Source organism: Hyalella azteca, unplaced genomic scaffold, assembly GCF_000764305.2.
Source record: "Hyalella azteca isolate HAZT.00-mixed unplaced genomic scaffold, Hazt_2.0.2 contig16144, whole genome shotgun sequence".
Classification (NCBI taxonomy): domain Eukaryota; kingdom Metazoa; phylum Arthropoda; class Malacostraca; order Amphipoda; family Hyalellidae; genus Hyalella; species Hyalella azteca.
This window is the reverse complement of record NW_025945971.1, coordinates 37,581-61,000: the sequence shown is the minus strand read 5'-3', so window position 1 is coordinate 61,000 and position 23,420 is coordinate 37,581. Positions and strand designations below refer to the sequence as shown.

The 23,420-nt window shown below is 36.0% G+C and overlaps 2 protein-coding genes across 2 annotated transcripts; both read right to left on the bottom strand.

The window, feature by feature from the left end:
- Positions 1-384: 384 nt before the first annotated feature.
- On the bottom strand, positions 385-11,872 carry LOC108664672 (putative ammonium transporter 3). Its single transcript, XM_047884770.1, has 10 exons — positions 11,635-11,872; positions 11,190-11,469; positions 8,176-8,333; positions 6,647-6,788; positions 6,035-6,210; positions 5,092-5,223; positions 3,758-3,814; positions 3,238-3,350; positions 2,166-2,346; positions 385-566 (listed from the first exon to the last, which is right to left on the bottom strand). The coding sequence occupies exons 1-10, from the start codon at positions 11,870-11,872 to the stop codon at positions 385-387; spliced, it is 1,659 nt and encodes a 552-aa protein (XP_047740726.1).
- A 4,053-nt stretch (positions 11,873-15,925) lies between these two features.
- LOC108664671 (putative ammonium transporter 3) lies at positions 15,926-23,357 on the bottom strand. The gene is made up of 10 exons (XM_047884769.1): positions 23,335-23,357; positions 21,198-21,391; positions 20,519-20,798; positions 19,885-20,013; positions 18,935-19,110; positions 18,529-18,660; positions 18,091-18,186; positions 17,089-17,177; positions 16,741-16,921; positions 15,926-16,227 (listed from the first exon to the last, which is right to left on the bottom strand). Exons 1-10 carry the CDS (start codon positions 23,355-23,357, stop codon positions 15,926-15,928), a joined length of 1,602 nt encoding a protein of 533 aa, XP_047740725.1.
- Between the last annotated feature and the right edge of the window lie 63 nt (positions 23,358-23,420).

Sequence of the window (23,420 nt, the reverse complement as noted above, 5' to 3'; positions counted from 1 at the left end):
TCACTTTAAAATTTTAGTGAATCGGATCCCACAGCCGACAATTATTCTTAAAACTCACATTTTTATACAATATACGCGAAAAGATTTGGCTGCAATTTGCAGTAAAATAGAGTATATTCTAAAATTGTGAAAGTAATCACTCGCCCATCTATATTAGAATTTAGTAGATGGTTCAGATAAATTCAACATAACTTAAATAATGAAAATGTACGTTGTACAATAGTACAATAAGTACTATACTACATTGTAACGGTTAACATCATTTATTCTACATTGTACAATGGTAGAATAAGTACTATTGTACGTTGTACAATTGTAGAATAAGTACTATTGTACATTGTATAGTGTAGTTAATAGTACAATTCATGCGAAGAACATCTGTTCTTAGGGTGTACATGGTGCCACCCTTCGTTCGTTAGATGTAGCACTCGTCCCAGCCGCTGAGCTCAGACCGCTCTCGCCGGGCAGCTCCGCGATGCGATACACCGGAGTTGTCTTGTCGACCTCCAGATCAGATACTTTACGCCGCTTGAGTCGCTTGAGCCGGGTCAATATATTCTGGTGGTCTAAAAGACTCGAATGAGATAATTATTATGCATGTGTTATTTGTTTTAAATCAAAGTTTATGTTATTCCAAACATGTATCATTTGTTTTAAATCAAATTTTATTTGCCCATAGCTCAAAATAAACTTCGATGCTCTATTATAGCGTGTAAAAAAGTCACATCGTATACCCATATATATTGCCCAGAATAAAAGTAACCTTCAGATGAGACGTCGACACAGAAAATGCCGCTTACGTGACTTGTCAGGAACAGGAAATGGTTGCCTGTTCGAAGCTAAAACCTACTAACAAAATTTACAAGTACTCTAGAACATGTTATATAGAGTTTAATTCCAAGTTTAAACATTGAAAGAAGTGAAAAGTAGCACACAAAACGTGGAGTGTCTGCCAAATTAAAACATATCGTTAGCACACCATGCCGTGAACCTAAATGATTTTCGATAGAAACTGCCTTACAACAAAGAGCTCCACTAAACAGCCATTACTTGAACTTGCCTCGCAAGCACAAAGCCCGGCAACAAAGATTTTTGAATGAATAGACGTCGACAAGTTCGTACGTGCGTAACTAAAGCTCGTGGAAGACGTGTTAAAAAAACAATCCAGTTTCATGGAAAACCGCATTCATAGCTAAATGTATTCAAATCAGGTCAGAATCGCACTCTCTATTATGCAGAAGGCGTAGAAAAGTTATGTGCGACGGTAGAATAATCAAGGGTTTATTACTATGGGGCCAGCAGTGTGAAAGTCCTGACTGCAAATTTAGAACATTACAGTGTACTGTTGACAGTGAGGTTACGGTACGTGTAAAAAGTTGAAGTAAAAACACAATAAATAACTCTGGTGTCGCACCGTGTTTTCTAGCGCAGTGTTGAGTCAGAGAAGTGTTTTGATAAGGGCAAATGAAGTATTGCTGCTGACAGCACATTTGTAACCATGATATGCATAGGATGGGCTTTCACTCCAGGTCCATGCAAAAGTTTACAATCTGCCGATGCATGGTTCACTTTCAAAAATGTTATTGTCTGTACCAGACACTAACCTAATTTGAGTACTGATAAAGACCAGCCACTTTGGTAATGTACAGTGTATCACTCACCAGGGTTATCTTCAATCACAAGAGATAACCCTTACATTGTACATTGCACAACGATTAGAGCCGCTAGCTCTAATCAGTAGGTACATAATACATACATAATCAGTATATAATCGCTAGCTCAGGAGTAGGATTCGACATATTAACACAACAGTACAGTGTAACACTCACAAGGGTTATCTCCAAGCACAGGAGATAACCCTTACAGTATACATTGCACAACGATTAGAGCCGCTAGCTCTAATCAGTAGGTACACAATACATACATAATCATTATATAATCGCTAGCTCATGAGTAGGATTCGACATATTAACACAACAGTTCAGTGTATCACTCACAAGGGTTGTCTCCAAGCACAGGAGATAACCATTACAGTGTACATTGCACAACGATTAGAGCCGCTAGCTCTAATCAGTAGGTACATAATATATACATAATCAGTATATAATCGCTAGCTCAGGAGCAGGATTCGACATATTAACACAACAGTACAGTGTAACACTCACAAGGGTTGTCACCAAGCACAGGAAGCACCGGGTTCTCCACTTGTTCAGGCCGCATGCCCAGCACGGAGGTGGCCCGAGTGATGCCCACGTCTTTCCTCCGGATTCCATGCTCAGCGAAGTCGGCACCCACAAGCTCCTCCCACTCGCTCATGCGGATCGACACGATAAACTTGTCGATGCTCTGGCGAATCAAACATAACGGGGTGGTGATGATAAAGTTGTCAGTTTATTATCATATATGCAAATGAAAATTATATTTAATGTGCACTTTTCACATATACAAATTAAAATTAAAATAAATGTGGACTTGTCATATATACAAATAAAGATTTTATTAAATGTGGACTTGTCATATATACAAATGAAGATTTTATTAAATGTGGACTTGTCATATATGCAAATGAATGAAAGTTATATTAAATGTGTACTTGTCATATATGCAAATGAAAGTTATAATAAATGTGGACTTGTAATATGTACAAATGAAAATTATATTAAATGTAGACTTGAAACTTGAATTTAGGACAGTGGAAATGTCTCTATCATGAACATCAAAAACATTTCTATAGCTCACTAGAAATGTTTTTGTATTTGTACACTATTAATTGATGCGTTTACAGATTTTGTAATAAGTTGCAGTGACAATAATAAACACTCGAATTTTTAGAACGTTAGATTACAATTTTATAAAAATGTGATACACCGAAGTTAAGAAAGAAAGAATGTGAAAGTGTTTGAAAGAAATATTCATGAAAACAAAATAAGGGAAAATCTAGATCTTATTCGGAACAAAAATGCTAAAAATTTTCCCAGGTTGATATCAAATACTCTGAGAAAGTAAAAGAAATAAATCGATACAAAAAAACAATAAGACAAACGGTCTGTGTGTTGAATTATTTCATTAAAGAGTTGTAAAGTTATAGAGTTAAATACTTGCATTACATATACATGATTTTAATTTACACACAGTTATATTGAGAAGCTCGCTACTGAAATTCAAAAAGTAAAAGTGTATATTGCAAAAATTAATTTAGGTTCAGAAATTCGCCATGAAGATGTACATAACACTCACCTTTAGTATAACAAATGTCACTGAACCTGACCAAAGAGCCACCACAAGGCAGGAGAGTGCCTGTACGCCCAGCAAGTAGAAACCTCCTCCTGAGTGAACGCGAACAATAAACACTGACGTAATACTAACCGTATTCTCTGAACGTAATAATTGTTTACATAAATTACCATTTCAAGGAGTTCAGTAATGCTGAGGATAGTAATTGTTCTGAATTGCATTTAATTTTCATCATCGATAACGAGGAATGATGTAGTTGTGCTTGTCAAGGATATAAAAATATATAAAAATATATTAATTTCATGCAGGGACTTTTTGTAATAATGAAAGTCGATGCGGCTCAATACTTAAGCTGAATTCAGATCGAGAATAACAAGAAAATTAGCTTAAGCGCATAATCATAACTTAGAAATGAGTTCATTCATAACTTTTCTTTATAGTTTACATTACAAATATAATAATCACCATCAATATGATTCTCATTCAAACTGAACGTATATGGAAATTCTGTATCACCTCGAACAAGTCCATGCCTTGACGAATAGACCTATACTCAACATACCCCACAGACCACACAAACCTGGAAATTAAATGAATATTAAATTTTTTTTCAATCGAGTACTATGTACATGTGAACGGCATTGTCTTCCACTAATTGATCAGACTCATCATACAGCGATGTAGATCTTAAAGGAACACAAATTATTATTGAAAATCAATTATTAATTTTATATGCGTTCGAGTCTCCAACGAATGACTTCAAACGAAGCTAAGAAACCAAATTATACGATTTATGAGTGAATTTTTCGATTATATTCAGTTTGCACTATTTACGAATCATGTTGAGAATATAATTTATCATTATTCAAGAAATATATTTGTTTAGATTTAATGTGAGATGTGTGCTAATTGTACACCAACAGCAAGTAAAAATTATATAAATTCCACATCAAATAATGCATCGTGGTGTTTGAAACTTGGTATCATGACTACATAGTACCTCATCAGCTCGTATAAGAAGTTGATATCTCTGAAGTTCATTCCAAAAGCAAGCACTGGGATGGTACACACATCAACATTTTTGGTTCAGGACTTTCTCACGGAAAATTTTGTCTCTGAGCAACGACAGTTTAATGAGTTACATACCATACATGACATACCATACAGTATTGCCAGGTTAGACAACACAAAGTATGAATTATTTTCAATATTTCTTTCTATTTATGCAATACCTGCAGATCAGCCCGTCGTAAATACCTGAATTGATAAACCGCAGCAATTTTAGAAGTCCGTAACCCTCAATCCTGCACTCCCTTATCCCGGATTGACAGTAATTAACCTAATATTTGCTAACTAAAGGAAGAAGCGTTTAAACTCACATCACACATAGTAGGTAGAATTGTCATTTGGCTCATGTGTCAAAATACAATATGAAAAAATTTATATCCTTTAAATTTTCACTTCTTAATTTAAGGACTATAATTAAACTTTATCCAATATACTCCTCTCAGTTTTGCAATGCCGCTCTATTTCCCCATACATTTTCAGGAACAGGTAATATCCCGACACGATAGGTTCCGTCCATGGCAACCTGATCAGCCCCTATAAATTTGCGGTGCCGGGATTCAAACACACAAGCAACCCAACAAACACATATTCAAACCCCATACACATTCAAACCCCACATACAACCTTACACCAAGCGTCATAAAAGTCTCAACGACCACGAACATCAAAGCTTTTGAAATAATAATAAATAAAAAATAAAACAAATGAGATTGATATTAGCAACTTCCTTAAGTTAATTTTAATAAATTCATAACAAAATTTTAATTTTATTACGGTAGCCTCACTTACCATGCACGGCGACCGCACCAACAGGATCATCAAGCCCGGCTTTTGCAATAAGAGGCGTCGCTAGAACTGCGATCGTACCTCCCACCATGCCAATCAATAGGGCTTCAAAGGACGTGTAGAGTGAACAACCGCCTGTTTATTAGCTTGTAGTTAAAGTATTAAGGTCACTTATTTGCTTATATTGCAAGTTGACTAAAAATTTAAAAGCAAAGAATAGTGACGAAGAAAAACGAACTGACGATGGAGCTGGACTCCGAAACGTTTTCTATAAAGATATGAATTTTTGTGGACTATTCTTTGCTTTTAAATTTTTAGCTTGTAGTTATAGTTATTTTAATGTTTTTGAAGTTAAGTTTTGGATTGGTTGGTCACTATGGACAAATACTTGAAGAAAGATATAACAATAACTTTTAAACATTTTACTAGTTTTTAGCGCATTTTCTCATTTATGGAAAAAAGGTGCTATTGTGCTCGTTATGTCCGTCCGTCTGTCTGTCTGTCCATCTGCCTGTCCGTCTGTCTGTCCGTCTGTCCGTTCGTCCATCCATGACCACATTTTCGTCAACGAGAAAATACGCTCTCTGTCACTCACTGCAGTGAGTACTGAGCTATATTTTTTCACGGAGTTTATGTTTCAAAGAAATTATTGAAATACTCGCACGTCAATAACTCATGATACTGCCAGAGCGGCAGTCCATCATCTGTGCATCTCTGTACGAGCAACCCACGAGAGCACAGCTGGTAGTGAAACACAATAAGTTGCACGGCACGTATACTGACAACGCAGATAGAGCAAGATCTGGATAACTTAGTCTGATGCCGATAAAACAGATACTAAACGTGACGTATTGCTATAGTATACATCGGCTTCCGAAGGCACGTAAAGGTTCGGACGAGAGTTGTGCACATCAACTCTACACAATCTCTGTTCTAATCAACTGACCTGTGATAGAAACCAAAGACCCGAGGATGCTGCTGATGACGTCGGCTACGTAGAGTTTTTTATTCTTGAACCACGAGATGGACATGCCTGTTAGGCCGCCACCGATGCTGGACTGCAGTGTCGTGACAGCCGTGCGCGCTGCATATTTCCATTTGTGGCCTCGTATACCAAACGTGCTGTAAAAATTTCTCGTGTTTAGAACTTTAATTTTTAACTAACTATGTATGATATTTTCACTACTAAAAATTTTGTTTTATGCATCCCCCTGAGAACTAAGTTTCAGGATATCAAACTTTCATGCTAACTACAAGAAAAAGAAATAAGAATTAAGGGCCGTTGAACTTGGAAGATTATGATGATTCTTGGTGTGTTAGTTTTTAGCTCTGTTTAAGAAACTTTCATACCTACAAAAATATTAATATAATAAATATGATACAAATAATTAACATTACTATAATACGACAAAATTAAAAAAACAATCAATGTAATGAATATCTTATTCGATGGAATAAATTTTGTAACGTAGTTTGACGCGAACGAAATTGTTCTCAAAACAATTATTGCAAAATTATTCTTCTTAAATTTCATGTAAAATATTTCCCTTTGTCTCACCTGCCGCAATTGAAGCCCAGCCAGCCCCACCAGAGCATAAACATGCCCAAGATGGCGGTGGTGGGCGACCCCATAGGAAGAGGAGCGTCCGAGTGATCGTAGCGACCCAAGCGGGGCCCCACCATTACGGCAGCCAGGAAAGCTGGATTTGAAGATGAAGTAATTATGAGTATCTATTGGTAATCTTAGCGCAAAAATATCAATATTTGTAAAGTTATTTGATAAATATTTGTTGTTGCAAACGCGAACAAATTTACGAGTGTTCACGAAATTAGAAATAATATTTGAATTTTGGTTTGAATTAAAAGTGAACTCAATGCTGGAGTTGTAGATAAATTCTGGTTCACCTAAATGTTAAGAACACTAAACTTGGGTAATGAATTAGTTGTTCAATACATGAAGGGGGTTGTGAAATTTGTGGTCGAAAATCAGGTACGGATGATTGGTAAAACGCAGCCAGATTGCAGCAACGAGTTTCGGGTTCGATACCAAAGCTAGCTGTTCATATTTTTCAATGTCTGAAATCAGCGACAGACCAACCCTGGCCAGTTAATCAGCGACCGCACCACTATTATATCCCTGAGTAACAAAAGTTATTTATAATTTAAAATGCATAGAGAATTGAAACGAAAAGCTACTGAATATTCTTCAATTAGAATCAAAGGTTAGGTAGAGATGCATGGAAAAGGACCCACATTAGTTACAAATTAAACGATGGGGCCTTCAAGTCCTATCAAATTTCTTTTACTAGACCCGCTTTACGTAGCTCAGAAACTGAGTTTCGTATATTTATAATTTTACAAGTTTGAGTAAGAAGAACGCCAATTTTGTTTGTAAATTATTTAGAATTCAGTTTCTTTAGCTGTCTAGTAATTGGGACAGTAGTAAGGCTAGCAAGTCTTAAATTGTCAACAAATTAAATTATTGTAAATTCATGCGAAGCGTACCGCTGATCACTGAGCGACTTCAGGGTGTGAAAGTGAAGCAGATGAATGTACGAGGAGCTATGTGGATGGCTGCAGGAATGAGACTAAATTGAAGGAGTAGTTGAAGAATGTGCAATGTTCCTGTACAGTCCAATGTACCGTCGTTCTATTTGTCGAGTTCAAACTTCTATTTTTGAAGTTTCAAGGTTTCAAACTCTAAAAAAGTTCTCAATGAAAAATTACCTTATTTCTAATCAAACTAAACTAAATGAAAGGCTCTACCCTCAATATATAAATTTTTATTATTTTTTTCATTTTAAAGAACTATAAAGATTAAGTATTACGTTTCATCCGTTACGTTACCTAAGAACATTTACTAATATACCTAATATGAAATTAATTCCTACAATAAATATTGAACATTCTGTAGAAATATTTTATGTCCACTCCAGCTAAAACAGAATATTCTTTTAACAATTCCACTATATCAGCCACTCAATGATCCCAATAACCCTAACAAAATTTAGAATCGCCCCAGCTTCTAATAATCCAAATCAGAAGCTGCCGCGTCTGCAAATTTTCACTGCGAAGAAACTCTCTGACCAGATGCTCCTCCACAAAGATGGACGCCGCATGATCCTGCTATGTCGATGACGCCCATCTGGTAGAGGAACCCTCGCTCTGCCCACAGCCATCCCGCTGGTATGCAGTACACGACGGTGTTCACTGCGCTGAAGATTACGTACGCCACGAAATTGAACCTGGTGAGCGAAAAAGAAAATGTCTTGTACATTTTATTCAATATTTATCTTCTCGACGGGAGATTACTACACATGATTGCCTGGTACAGTGAGGAAAAATTTATACTATCCAAATTCGCCGATCAGCTTCAATTTCGAATTGGAATTAAAAAAAGATATAAATAATTATCTGGAGGGGGGAAGGACTCAATTCAAATCTATGTAAATATCTTGAAATGGCCTCGTTTTGAGGACCTTAATTGATTTTCTGCTGCCCGAAATTGTTTCATTAGAAGTAATTCACATTTTAAAACCGAGTTGTAGTTCATATCTTTTTATGATAAAATGAAAATTCACACTCGCCGCCGGTCCCACTATACAGCTGGCGCATATGCCCATATATTATTTTTATTCATATTATTCATATTATGCCCATATGAATTTTTATCAACCAACGTCCACTGAAGAATATTGTTCGATCCTGAAAATTTAAATCAATGATATCTCTGGTCATTAACCACTCGTGTTTAAATAAGCTTATTCTGCTATCTTATAGTAATATATTATTTTATGTACCCATAGCAGGTGCCAATATATTATTTATGCAGAGTGTATAAAATAATGAAGTTACCTCTCAGCTATAGCTCCTAATTAAGGGCCGTTGAACTTGGAAGATTATGATGATTCTTGGTGTGTTAGTTTTTAGCTCTGTTTAAGAAACTTTCATACCTACAAAAATATTAATATAATAAATATGATACAAATAATTAACATTACTATAATACGACAAAATTAAAAAAACAATCAATGTAATGAATATCTTATTCGATGGAATAAATTTTGTAACGTAGTTTGACGCGAACGAAATTGTTCTCAAAACAATTATTGCAAAATTATTCTTCTTAAATTTCATGTAAAATATTTCCCTTTGTCTCACCTGCCGCAGTTAAAGCCCAGCCAGCCCCACCAGAGCATAAACATGCCCAAGATGGCGGTGGTGGGCGACCCCATCTGCATCATCTCATCCCCGCGGTCGAACCTCCCCAGCCGCGGACCAACGAGGTACGCAGCGACCAGTGCTGACGATATCAACTGAATGTGATGCTGACGATATCAACTGAATGTGATGCTGACGATATAAACTGAATGTGATGCTGACGATATAAGCTGAATGTGATGCTGACAATATGTATTGAATGAGCTGCTGTCCTGTTGACGATATGAACTGAATGTGATGCTGACGATTTGAACTGAATGTGATGCTGACTATATCTACTGAATGTGATGCTGACGACATGAACTGAATGTGATGCTGGCGATATGAACTGAATGTGATGCTGACGGTATGAACTGAATGTGATGCTGACGATATCAACTGAATGTGATGCTGACGATATAAACTGAATGCTGACGATATGAACTGAATGTGATGCTGACGATATGAACTGAATGTGATGCTGACGATATGAACTGAATGTAATGCTGACGATATGAACTGAATGTGATGCTGACGATATGAACCTGTCTCTTATACACATCTAGATGTGTATAAGAGACAGNGCTGTCTACACCGACTTAGTTCACTGCTGAAAATATCGAGTTAGTTTAATTAATTAATGCAGTCAATATGCATTAAGTTTAATGCAGATAATAATGCAAATGAATTTAATTAATATATAAATAATTGCCCGATTTTACCCCAGCTGCTCAGTACCAATTATTCAGATAATCAGGGTGTTATAGTTAAGCCGAATCTAAAAAATTATAATTTCAGATTTAAGAAAAGCCTTGCATTAGCCGAATTATGAATACCTTCAGTAAAGTTTTGACGATTTTTTCTAAAATTTTGTAATCGACAGTTTATTTCCATTTGATTGTAATAGAACGATGATCTAAACCTTTCGATGATCTAAACCTTTTTCATTACCCTATTTGAAACGAATTACTTATTATGAAGAATTTTGTTGTGCCGATCAGAATTCAATATATTGCTCCCGTCAGCTTCGTGAAGTAAGATGCCTAATGCATCCCTAATGCATCAACTGATTCATTGTCTACTTAGCTACAGACATTTATATTTGATATGTTGATTTGTGAATTCGCGTTCCCGAAACTCCCCAAATAATTACTGGGTACATGGAACTCAAATAATTTATTTACATGAAACAACCCAAATAGTTTGTGTGCCTAATACTCCCCTAACGATTTGTTGACATGAAATTCCAAAAAATCTTGTGTGCCTAAAATTCCACAAATAATTTGTTTACATGAAACTCTAATAAAAATCTAGTTTGCCTAAGAGTCCTCAGATAATACGTTTACGTGAAACTCTACAAAAAATCTTGTCTGCCTAAAATTCCTCAAATGATTTGTTTACATAAAACTCTCTAAATAAATAATATTCCCCAAACTCCCCCAAAAATTTTGTGTACCTGAAACTCCTCCACAGATGTGGACCGCGCAGGAACCAGCGACGTCGATCACTCCCATCTGGTAGAGGAACCCGCGTTTAGACCACAGCCACCCCGCTGGTATGCAGTACACGACGGTGTTCACTGCGCTGAACACAACGTACGCCACGAAATTGAACCTGTAACAGAAGCCCTTTGTATTTTAAGAGATTTATATGATAGAGGGAACACACACATCATTGAATAATTCAACATGAACGCAATAACAGTTTAAGATCACGAGGAATTTCTATGTGACTCGAACAGTAGTTGTTCTATCAAATAAAATATTGCAGACCAAATTGCAAACGTTTCATTTAGAGTACGCCTCGGTCCTGCAACTGAAAATTTTCTTAGTTCAAAAGCTTTGAAAAAAGCTCCAACAAATTTATTTCAGTTTAATCGAAAGACTCCTGTAAACTTTTACCTCTCTGCTACAGCTCCTGAAACGATTGTCGTAGCAGTTGTTGCAAAAGACAGCTGGAAGAAAAAGGTCGTATATTCTTCTCCCATTTTGTCTTCATCAGGATTCAAGAAAAACTTTCCCCAGCCGCAGAAGGGGTTCGACCATGCATCAGTTCCAAACGATAAACCATAACCAAACATCCAGTAGGTAAGGCCGCCCAAGACAACGTCTACCAAATTCTTTGTCATGATGTTGGTTTCGTTCTTCATGGACACGCAGCCTGCCTCCAGCAAGCCAAAACCTAAAGTTCGAAAGTCCGGATGTAAGAAAGCCTTATTTCAATGGAGCAAAATTTAAAATACTCCAAGCGGTTTATTAAACCACCAAAACTTCGAAATTTCAATAGTCTAAATACACCAAACACTTTGCAAATTTACTTCGCTAAGAAGTACATAGTAATGAGCACCTGACTGCATGGTGAAGATAATAAAAGTTGCCGTTAGTATCCATGCTGCATCGTCTCTCGTGATGGTGTCGATGTCAATATCTGGGTCCTGGTTGATGACTCCACCACCACGGTTACCGGTAACGTTGGTTTGTTGCCACCAGGTACTTTGGTTGTCTTGGTAACCTAACGTCCCAGTCAAATTATCACAGTAGATGCAATTGAAATTCAAGTATTCGTCATCGAAGTTATCCTCCATTGTTTCTTATATACCTTACAGAAGCAATACACACCGATTTGAGTGCAGCAATCGAATTCAATTGTACTCTGTAGCTACTAATTTGCGTTAAAATTTCTCAATTTGATACAATCTTTTTAATTTTTATAAACTGAGTAATTGACTCCATAACTTCTATGAAATTGATCTAGGAAGAAAGTCCGATTGTCAACGCGTGAAGTTGAGAGGAACTAAGAAGGAGAGTAAAAATTCCTAAGTAAATAACTGGATAAATTTCGAGTGCTTAGTTTCCATTTTCCAAATAAATTCAAAATAAGTTCGTGTGGAAAATACCAATAAACATGTTACAAGTGTCTAAATAACAACTTCAAATATAAAGTAACATCTTGGAGAAGTTGTTATATACTGATCAAGGCAGATGAAACTTTGATAAATAGCGACAGTACAAATAGTATCAGAAAATGGCAAATAATAACAATAATATCACTCATTAATATTGAGATGAGCTCTTCGATAGTCTGAGCAATTGTAAAATTTAATCACCATGATAGTTAAAAACATTAATAATTATCTAACATTAACTGTACAATTCATTAAAATATTTTCTTTCGCGTATAACAACAACAGGAAGTCAATGTGCAAACATATCAAATAATCACTGTGTTCCTGATCGAGTGTCCTACTATTTTTCAATATATTAAATGAGAAATCTCTGCAGAAACAAAGTCTAACCAGAAATTTTGGTTAACAATTAATTTTGAAATGTTTTAATTCTGGTATTCATTACCGTAAATCCAAATTAAATATTGGCAAAACGTCTCAATGGCTCAAAAACAATAGCAAAAATTCTACAGAATAATTTTCATACATCCATTTGGAAGATTTCCATTAATGAGAGAACCCCCTAGGACACCAACCATTTTAATCAGTCGTTATACTGCAATCAATCGTTAATAAAATTGTTGCTTATATTTCTACATGAAGCGTCTCTTGATGCAACAAGAGACAGCAACACACAAACAACATGTCTCGTTCGCAGATAAAAGTCAAATGAGAGACTTCCAGGTTGGCTGCGAAATTGTTGTTTTTCAGTCTCTTTCTGAATGTCCTGAGGCGTCAACATAAAAGGTTAAATGACGAGGAGACCGAATGGCTCAAAACATGTTTTTGATTAAGCGCTCTTCAGACACGACTTTTGAAAGCGGCTCCAGTTATAGGGTTTCAGTTCTGACCTTTCACATGAGAAATCTTTGAAAGGTTTAGATTTGAAGGACATATACATGAACTTTATTTTTAGCATCATAACATGATTGAACATGCACGAAAAATAGCAGTAAAATTAATACTTCTTTTTGTCATAGTAGAAAGGAAAGTTTTGAGGCTTCAAATCAATTTTCCATCAACGGGGAATATACTCGTAGTTCGTTACACTTTGCACTTCATGCATGGATCGGATAAAATAAATTGGACTTGATTGAAAAGACTTGTTTTTCCTTCATAATAATTTTAGGTATGGAATAAATAATTTGAAAAATAGTGAAAAATGCATTAATAATATAATTCACTGATGTAATACATACATTTCACTGCTTTAAGTAATTTTTTCCCCGAGGCATAAATTCAACGCATATAACGTGAAAAATTAAATGCAAACAATAATCAATGTAAATTGCAACATCTAATATTTATGTAGAAATTATTATATCATGGAATATGTGGATGCGAAGCTAATATGATAAAAATCAGAGAACGGTTGAAGAAATCCAAAACAGATTCAAATTGTATAACAATTTGAATTCAAAGGTTACGTGTTTCACATCGATGCAAACAATAATCAATGTAAATTGCAACATCTAATATTTATGTAGAAATTATTATATCATGGAATATGTGGATGCGAAGCTAATATGATAAAAATTATAGTGCCGACTAATTTTTCGTTTTTTAGCGCATTTTCTCATTTATAGAAAAAATATAACTCAGGTACTCACTGCAGTGAGTGACAGAGAGCACATTTTCTCGTTGACGAAAACATGAAGTCACGAACGGACAGACAGACGAACGGACGGACAGACGGACATAGTGAGCACAAAAATGCAATTTTTTTCATAAATGAAAAAATGCTCTAAAAAGGCGCTACAATGCTCGTCATGTCCGTCTGTCTGTCCGTCTCTCCGTGACATAACGTTTTCGTCGACGAGAAAATGCGCTCTCTGTCACTCACTGCAGTGAGTACTGAGTTATATTTTTTTGTATTTTTTATACCCCAGTTGTCTAGTTAAATTAAAAACTACTATTTTCACCTACGATACTCACCTGCTAATATGGACATTCCCTAAGAGTCATTTCATCAGTTCTTAGCATGATTTTAGTATTTTGTACTGTGTACTCTGATGCGATTCAAGAATTTAGGAATTCTTATAGACAATAATTGCTAATTTAGCAATTATCGTCTCACCTGGAGCCAATTTTTTATCATGATACGCTTTTACCTGAACCAGAGAAATTGATCAACCTCCAGTACGAATATTTATCATATCACAAAAAAATTAATAGATTCATTTTGTTCGTTTAGATGACACCGAATAATATCCATGACTATCTAGACAGTAGCTGTAGAAATTATTCTCCCCAACATTCAATTGAATCAATTTAGCAAGCATGTACAGGATAATTGTAATAATTTATTGTAACTTTCATCGGTAAATAGATTCGATAATTTTCTTTGCATCTTTTATTAAAAAAATCCTATAATTCACAAAAATTCAAACATTTTGCAAATTATTCATGTTCAATCGTAGCATTGAGGAAAATTTCGATCGATCATCAACATGAATAAGTAGAGTTCATTTCATTGCGTGTAAGTACAATTCATTTGCAAAAATTGTAAATAAAATGAAGAAGAGAAAAGGACAATTGTAAGGGAAAAGGAAGAATAAAAACATCAAATTGAATTATATATTATGAAAAATGCTACTGTGCTCTTGTTTATTATGGTTTGATTATATATGTATATTCTTCGGTACGAGACATTTAAGATTGTGCTTGTAGGTGAAAATAATGCGCATCAAGCGCACGGTGCTGTAAATCAAAAAACCCACAAATATTGAAAATATCACTTCAACCACATTCCAAATATTCTTATTTTATAGAGGAATAGTGTGCAGGGACGTACAAGAATTTATACTACATCGAACTCTCTAAAAACTCTCTCATTGAACTCTCTAAAAATTGTGTATGCAAGCCTGGGATCGTCGAGCATAGCAAGGCTTCATCAGCAAAACAGCAACGCCGGCCCCTGGTTTTCCTAGCAGTTGATGGTCTTGTATTATATATGAGACCAGGCATCGCATGAGTGCAACTCTCAAATTTAACAGATAAAACAATAGCAGCTCAATACAATACTATTTTATCGAAAAATTGCAATAGCTAAAATCCGTTTTCATTAACAGTCCAAAAGTTAACTACACTAATATAATGTTCTAATTATTAATTCATTAAATAATAATTATTTAAAAACTGATTACAAGTACATCTGCAACAAACGAATGATTTCAATTTTAATTATTTTATGATTATATGCTAAGTGGCTCAGTCAATGGTTTTATTTGATTGATTTACGAAAATCTGGCTTGTATTTCTTGAACTATTGAACCTGACTAAAAATTCCATTTTTACAATTCGCACCTACGTCTGTCTCTGCTATATTATTGAGAATCTTGCAAAATTTATAGACTTTCCCACATTCGTCATGGCTGGGATTTTGCATTCAGTTCTCAACCTTAATTTTTTTAGGACGTCTTCACAATCATTTTACTTCGACCATCCACTGAAATTTTACAGATTTGTGATAGTTAAATTGTGTTTTCTAATTAGGATGAAATTTATAGGCGCAGGTAGCAAATTTCGCTCGAAAATAAAACATTGGCTTGAAGATTTTCACATATGGACGAAGTAATTACGTTTGTTGCAATTAGGATGTAACTAGGATGTTAGGATTAGAATTACGTTTGTTGTAATTAGGATGAATTTTAAATTATTTGATGATGTGATATCTTTCTTTTCTGCACGAAATCAATCATCTACAAACCAAGCTCGACGCGCCGCACCCGCAGACATTGGTGACGTTCGAGCAGTTCCGATTCTTCTGTTACTTCTGGCAGAAGATGGTAAGGATTCTACAGCGTTCTCGTCTGTGTCTTGGATGAAGTTGGCAGTCAGGCTATCTTCAGTCTTGGCTCCCTGTTTCCTCACGAAGCGGTCTTTGATTTTTCTGGTAACTGCGTGCAGCCGTGTTACTTGAGCGAGCGCCCCGGAGAGTGTCGACCCCCTTCGAGACTGGAGGTCCTCCAGCCTTTGTAGCACCGAGACGTGGCCTGAGAATGAGGCGAAAATTGTCTACTGGATCTAAATAAATATATTTTTGTTATCTTTAGATAGAATGACAAAAGAATAAGCATCTCTAGGCATTCGCCTTAAATATCTTAACTTTGCGCAAAACCGTTCGTTACACCAGCGTATAACATTAACGGCTATATTTCCGAGCCTGAAGTTGACCTGCAGGCTTCAACTACATGGAATACATGTGAAGTATCTCTAGTTATAAGAATCGTTTTGCTTCAATACTCTAAATACAAGTCGTTTGCTTCAATACTTTAAATACAAGTCTTTAAATACAATACTTTCAATATGAGCAACTCAAATATCTTAAATACAAAAGCAATTTCCTGTGAACATCGTCTAGGTTGACAATAGGACGCTATATTGAGTGTAGTCGAGCAGATCGCCAAAAGAAATTAATAGCAGAATAAAGAAAGTTCATAATTTCAATCCATTCAGGCTCTCGAAAGTTGCCTTTACAAAAGCCACTCGTATTAAGTATAGCTCACAAGGGTTGTCCCCCTGCACGGGTATGGTGGAGTAGTCGTGGCCGTGGTGCTGGAAGCCGAGCACGGAAGTGGCTCGGGTGATGCCTGCACCTCTCCTCCTGAAGCCGTGCTCCGCAAAGTCGGCACCCACAAGCTCCTCCCACTCGCTCATCCGGATTGGTACCATCAGCTTGTCGATCAACTTGCAATATAAAACAATCGTTTATTTTCATTCAGACTAAATTTTGAACCATTACATATATAGTAATAGTTACTTGGGGAAAATGATTCCCATGTAATTTTTACTATGAAATTTTCTAGCTTCAAGGTTTCCAGCTTAAACAAATCCTATAACAAAGAAAATTATACCTTGAGCAAGATGAAGGTAACTGACGTCGACCACAGCATAACAACGACACAAGCCAGGGCCTGGATACCGAGTAAGTAAAATCCTCCTCCTGCAATGAAATCCAAAGTAATTTCTCCACATGATTTGGTTGGCATGCACAACAAATCCTGAATGAGTCGCCGAGGGTCAAGTGAAAAATCACGGACACAATGTTTTGAAATGAAAATAAAATAAAAATTAAATGACTTACTAGATTTCAATACAGCGTAACAGATCGAGAAAGATGGCAGGAAGATGTGAACTAACTCTAGGCTAGGCAAATTTGAAGACAGCACAACTTCTTTACCAATGTCCTTAAAGCGACTCAAAGATACTGAAATGGAAAACTTGACGACATAATCGTGGAGGACAAAATTTTATATATTGTAAGAAATTGCGCACGTATCATATGATCCTCTAATTCATCACTGCTCAAACCTCGCAGCTTAACTCGAGACCTCGTCACATGCTCAGCAATGAGAGCCTCTAGGTTTTCGCCAACATGCATTTCATCAAACCTTAGTTAAGTCTGCTTTCTGCGCACGGAATTTCTGAGTTATCAGCAGTTCCATATTAGAGCTTAATCAGCAGGCGTATAGTGTGTGTACATTACGGCTGTTATATAGCGGTTTCAGTGTTTATTAGGCCGTAGGCCTGTCGCCGATTCTTAACATCGCAGAACATCCACAGCTTGTTGCGGGCTTGAACTCACAACTCACTGCTTCAAATTTTCATTGCTTAACCGCCCGGCCTCCTTGCCGACTCTGACCAGAAACTGGCGCACAGAGCTGGGATCGAACCCGCGCCTCTCTGCTCCAATCCTGGTACTCTGAACTGTAACCACTGGGCCACCCCACCTTATGACGAAATATCGCATACGTCACCACTGACCATGTGATATCGGATTGGCCAATCATTAGGCAGTTCATTCTATGGTATTTATTCGAGCGGGAATTATCGCTATGATTATATATTATATTCACCTCGGAAGAGCCCGGAGCGACCATGTGTCATGCCAAGAAGAGTATCAGCTTTCACGAAGAGCCCGATGGCAAGCATCGCCCATATCCCGCATAAGCCTGCGGTATCCGCAAAATGACAGCAAGTCAAGTGATTTATCTTGACTACCGCGTCGAAATATTAGATTAACACAACTATTGTTATTTTCTCTAATGATATGTAAAACCTGGGTATATATTTTCAAACGGTAACTATGTACGATGAAATTTATTGGACAGTTAAACTGATATTTTAAGATGACTTTAAAGAATTCCGTATCTCTCACTAAATCATTCGAATTTGAAAACGCTCTCTATTGAAAATGTGCTAGAAATTGTGAAACTCCCTCGCAAATCTGCAAGAAAACTATACAACGGTTAAAAAATATTATGGTTAACTGAAGCCAGCAATTGTACCCTCACCATGAACGGACGTCGCTCCGACAGGATCATCCACGTGAATTTTGTCCACAAGAGGCATAGTGAGCACGGCTATGGCTCCCCCAACCATACCCACCAACAGGGCTTCGAATGTCGTGAACAGAGCGCAACCAGCTTAAGTGAATACAAAAATATATTTGAAAATTATTTTTATATATTATTAAATATATTAAAATATTATATATTAAAATTAAACAGGGAATGTAGATGAATACAAAAATTAAGGCACAATATTTTGGTAACCAAGGGAAATTGCAATAATAAATACTCACAAATCCCCACCTGGGATGGGCATTTGATCAACGAACAACAAGCATTAGAACCAAATTAATTCAAATTTTCTATTACACGAACATAAAAACCTCGTGAAACCTCGTGTTTCATTCACCTGTAATTGAAACCAAAGCTCCGAGGATACTGTTAACTACGTCGCCAATTTCGAGTTGTCTGTTCTTGAACCATGAGATGCTCATGCCCATCAGGCCACCACCGATGCTGGCCTGAATTGTCGTGACTGCCGTGCGCGCTGCATACTTCCATTTGTGACCTCTGATCCCAAACGTGCTGCAAAAATTTATTTCCTGTTTAGAACTTTAATTTTTAACTAACTAAGTATGATATTTTCGCTATCAGAAATTCTGTTTTTTTGCATTCAAAAATTCTGTTTTTTGCATCACATTCAAAATTTTAATAAAGTTATTACAATTTTAAATTTTTAGAGAAATGGTTAATTAAAGTTAATGATTCACTATAGATCGTGAATGAGATTGAATCAATGTACATTATATTTTCAATAATGTATTATTTTTTTTGAAAACCGCAAGTGAGGAAGAGACAGGAATCGGCAATAAAATTTGAATGACCGATGAAAAAACTAATAATATTTTTGACAACTCTAATAGTAATTACTTGTCACGTGTGTGAGATGCGTTCAAAATATTAAAGAACAAAAATACAGTTCTTTTTAACACTCCAAATGTAGAGTAAACTGAGAAAAGAATACAAATTTATAATATAAAATGTCGCCGGCAGAAAGCCATGGACATTTTTTCATTAATCAATTTTACACTTAATTACTTAAGTGATTCAACAGTCAACAAGTCAAGAATCAATCAAAAACTACCATTGAAAATTCTAAACTTTTGATGCATTATTTTTTTTTTTTTGAACCCTCAGGGACAATAGTGCTCTCAGTTACAGGACTGAAAAATGAAGACTGTCGGCGGTATACAGGCATGAATATTGAAAAAAAATTATATCTGACTCCTTCTGCTTGCCAACCCAGCATTCAGCAGACGTTTTCTCAATTTAGAAGACAAATAAATCAATAAAAATCACCTGCCGCAATTGAAGCCCAGCCAGCCCCACCAGAGCATAAACATGCCCAAGATGGCGGTGGTGGGCGACCCCATAGGAAGAGGAGCGTCCGAGTGATCGTAGCGACCCAAGCGGGGTGAAAAATTTATACTATCCAAATTCGCCGATCAGCTTCAATTTCGAATTGGAATTAAAAAAAGATATAAATAATTATCTGGAGGGGGGAAGGACTCAATTCAAATCTATGTAAATATCTTGAAATGGCCTCGTTTTGAGGACCTTAATTGATTTTCTGCTGCCCGAAATTGTTTCATTAGAAGTAATTCACATTTTAAAACCGAGTTGTAGTTCATATCTTTTTATGATAAAATGAAAATTCACACTCGCCGCCGGTCCCACTATACAGCTGGCGCATATGCCCATATATTATTTTTATTCATATTATTCATATTATGCCCATATGAATTTTTATCAACCAACGTCCACTGAAGAATATTGTTCGATCCTGAAAATTTAAATCAATGATATCTCTGGTCATTAACCACTCGTGTTTAAATAAGCTTATTCTGCTATCTTATAGTAATATATTATTTTATGTACCCATAGCAGGTGCCAATATATTATTTATGCAGAGTGTATAAAATAATGAAGTTACCTCTCAGCTATAGCTCCGGATACGACAGTGGTGGCTGTCGTGGCGAATGAGAGCTGGAAGAAGAAGGTCGTGTAAACATCGCCCATGGTATCTTCATCAGCGTTCAGGAAAAAGCTCCCCCAACCAAAGAGAGGATTTGATCCCCGCGCCGTTCCAAAAGACAAGCCATACCCAAACATCCAGTATGTGATGCCTCCTAGCACGACGTCAACCACATTCTTCACCATGATGTTGGTCTCGTTCTTGATGGACACGCAACCTCCCTCCAGCAGCCCAAATCCTGTGGAGAACATGCATTCAAGAACAATAATCCATAAACTTCAAAATTTCGACGTAAAATATAATGTACATGAAGTCGTCTAAAAAAAATTTGAACAGTAATATAATTGAATAGCATTTTATATTTTTTCACATGGGGATTAAGGTGTAAGTTTATTGATGAAATTACAACAATTATGACAATCGGTCTCCTTGAAGCGCTAAGCTGAAGCAAACTTTATTATAAGTTAAAAAGCATTTCTCACGCCAATTTTTAAAAATATTAAGCACTGTCAACCCCGTTTCAAACCAGTATATGACCTCAAGTAGCAACAAAGATTTTTGTCATGGATAGTCATTGAAGGAATAATTATCAGCAAATTCCGGGTAACATTTGTATTTGAATGTAAAGCATTCTCACCTGACTGCATTGTAAAGATGATGAACGTGGCTGTGAGCACCCAAGCTGCATCGTCCAGTGGGACTTTGCTGGAATCCTGAGGGGTCTGATGAATAACTCCACCTCCTCTGTTCCCGGTCAGGTTGAGGTGCGGCAACCAACTCCAAGTTCCATTGTATTCATAGTGAGTTTCATTGAAGCTGATTGAAGTATTGCTGGCGTTTACACCCGTCGAGTTTAGTAACAATAGAAGTAAAACTTGACTGGCATTTCGTACCGCTGAGAGCAAAGTCGGTTTAAAATGGAGCTCGTGCGAATAATTTTTCATATCCACTCTGGTATTAGGAATTATATCCGTGTAAAAATATGTAGGCATCCGTGAGCTATAATGTTTTGAGAGCGATATGATCTTAGCTAGGCGATTCCTACTTGATCAAAATTTAGAGGTTCAGTTCAGGTCCGTTGTTTTCCAAGACAAGATACATTATTTGTTCATCTTGCAGCTGATCTTAATCATCTTTTGGATCACCGAGCAAATACTCTGAAACTCTACTGTTGCTGAACCATCGTTCAAGAATTCTTTTTTTTTTTGCACACAGATTTCCAAATTTGATTCACTTGAACATAATTTCGTTTATGTACTAGATCCCCTGCAACAAAAATTTTGCCATTCAAAGAATATTAAAATGACAAAGATTGAAAAGAAAGCCTTGATCAAACTAAATCTACAGATTCTTGGGCAGAAGCAAACTACTGCATCTTTAAAATTTAGGTGAGTGCTAGTCCAGATCGACCAAATATTAGTATTTTGAGAAAGCAGATCGACCAAATATTAGTATTTTGAGAAAACATCATACATAATCAAAAGCGATTCGACCAGCTCGAATCCATGATTATGTGTGAACAAAATGTACTTATGACAATGTCTCGATTATCAAAATCAAACATGTATTCAAAAAATTAAAATACAGTCAAAAAATCCAAATTTCCTCGAGTTTTGGCGTTATTTATATCTGTGAACGGCCTAGTACCAGCTTTTAATAAGCTTAATCGAAGGAAAATATACACAAGATACGATGAAAGTGTACTAAGCTACTGGTGCATATAGTATATTACAAAGAGTTTACGTCAAAGCATTGAAATATTAGAAATTATATGACGTGTTTACATTGTTAGCAGTATATTTCAGTTGCATACATTTTTTACGTGACACAAGTGCGTATCGTTTTCGCTAGTGTCTAACGTAATGTCCATGATAAAGGAAGTTTAATAAAACCAAGTTGATCGAATTCGACGACTTAACATGATTATGAACACGGTGAGAATCTAGGCCGAGCTGATAATGTCTAATGAGCACAAAACGCAAAGACCATGCACGCAAGCGAGAACTTCTCACTATCAATCCATGCAGTTAATTATTAGCTACATGACATTAATCAATAGTGTGGAAAACTGCAAAACGTTAGGTTACATAATATCAGCGGATCCAGGTTACACACTAGGAAGTGACTCATACCTGACTTTTTATTAGTTTCATACTAAATTATTTTGTCTGATGTCCTCTACTCTATGTGCATGCCTCTATCTAAGTGAAGGAAATATATTAAATATGATTACATTACTTTGAAAATTAAGTTTTCCTCGTGGCTCTGAGAAGGACTTTTCATTATAAATTGGAAATTAAAATATCAAATGTTCCGTTCTGAAAAACATTAATAAATATTATTTCATCAAGACTCACGAGCCAACAAATCAGGATGAAGCTCTGTTAAATTAGAATCGACACATCAGGGCAATTTCAGATTATTGTTATATGTACAACGTGATTAACAATAATGAAAGTTCACTCAATCAAATCCAAATAATTGTCCTTCAAGTGTTTTCAAAGTTCATGATATTTTAAATGTACAATAAATGTGTCAGCTTCAGCTATATAAACATGTTTTTATATTAAATCTCGGTTTCCAAACAAAAATTTCCACTCATTTTTTTCTACATCCAATTTCCATCCGTTATTCTGTTAAATTCGTTGTTTTAAATTTCTCAAATATATACAACTTGTTTTGTCACTTCATAAACTTCAAAACAGAGTCATTTCTCTATTCCTAAATCATTATTAATGTTTAACTAGAGAAAATCTACGTTGAAGAAATCTCACTTCATAAACTTGAAAACAGTCATTGCTCTATTCCCAAATCATTAATAATGTTTTACTGGAGAAAATCTACGCTGAAGAAAATCCTT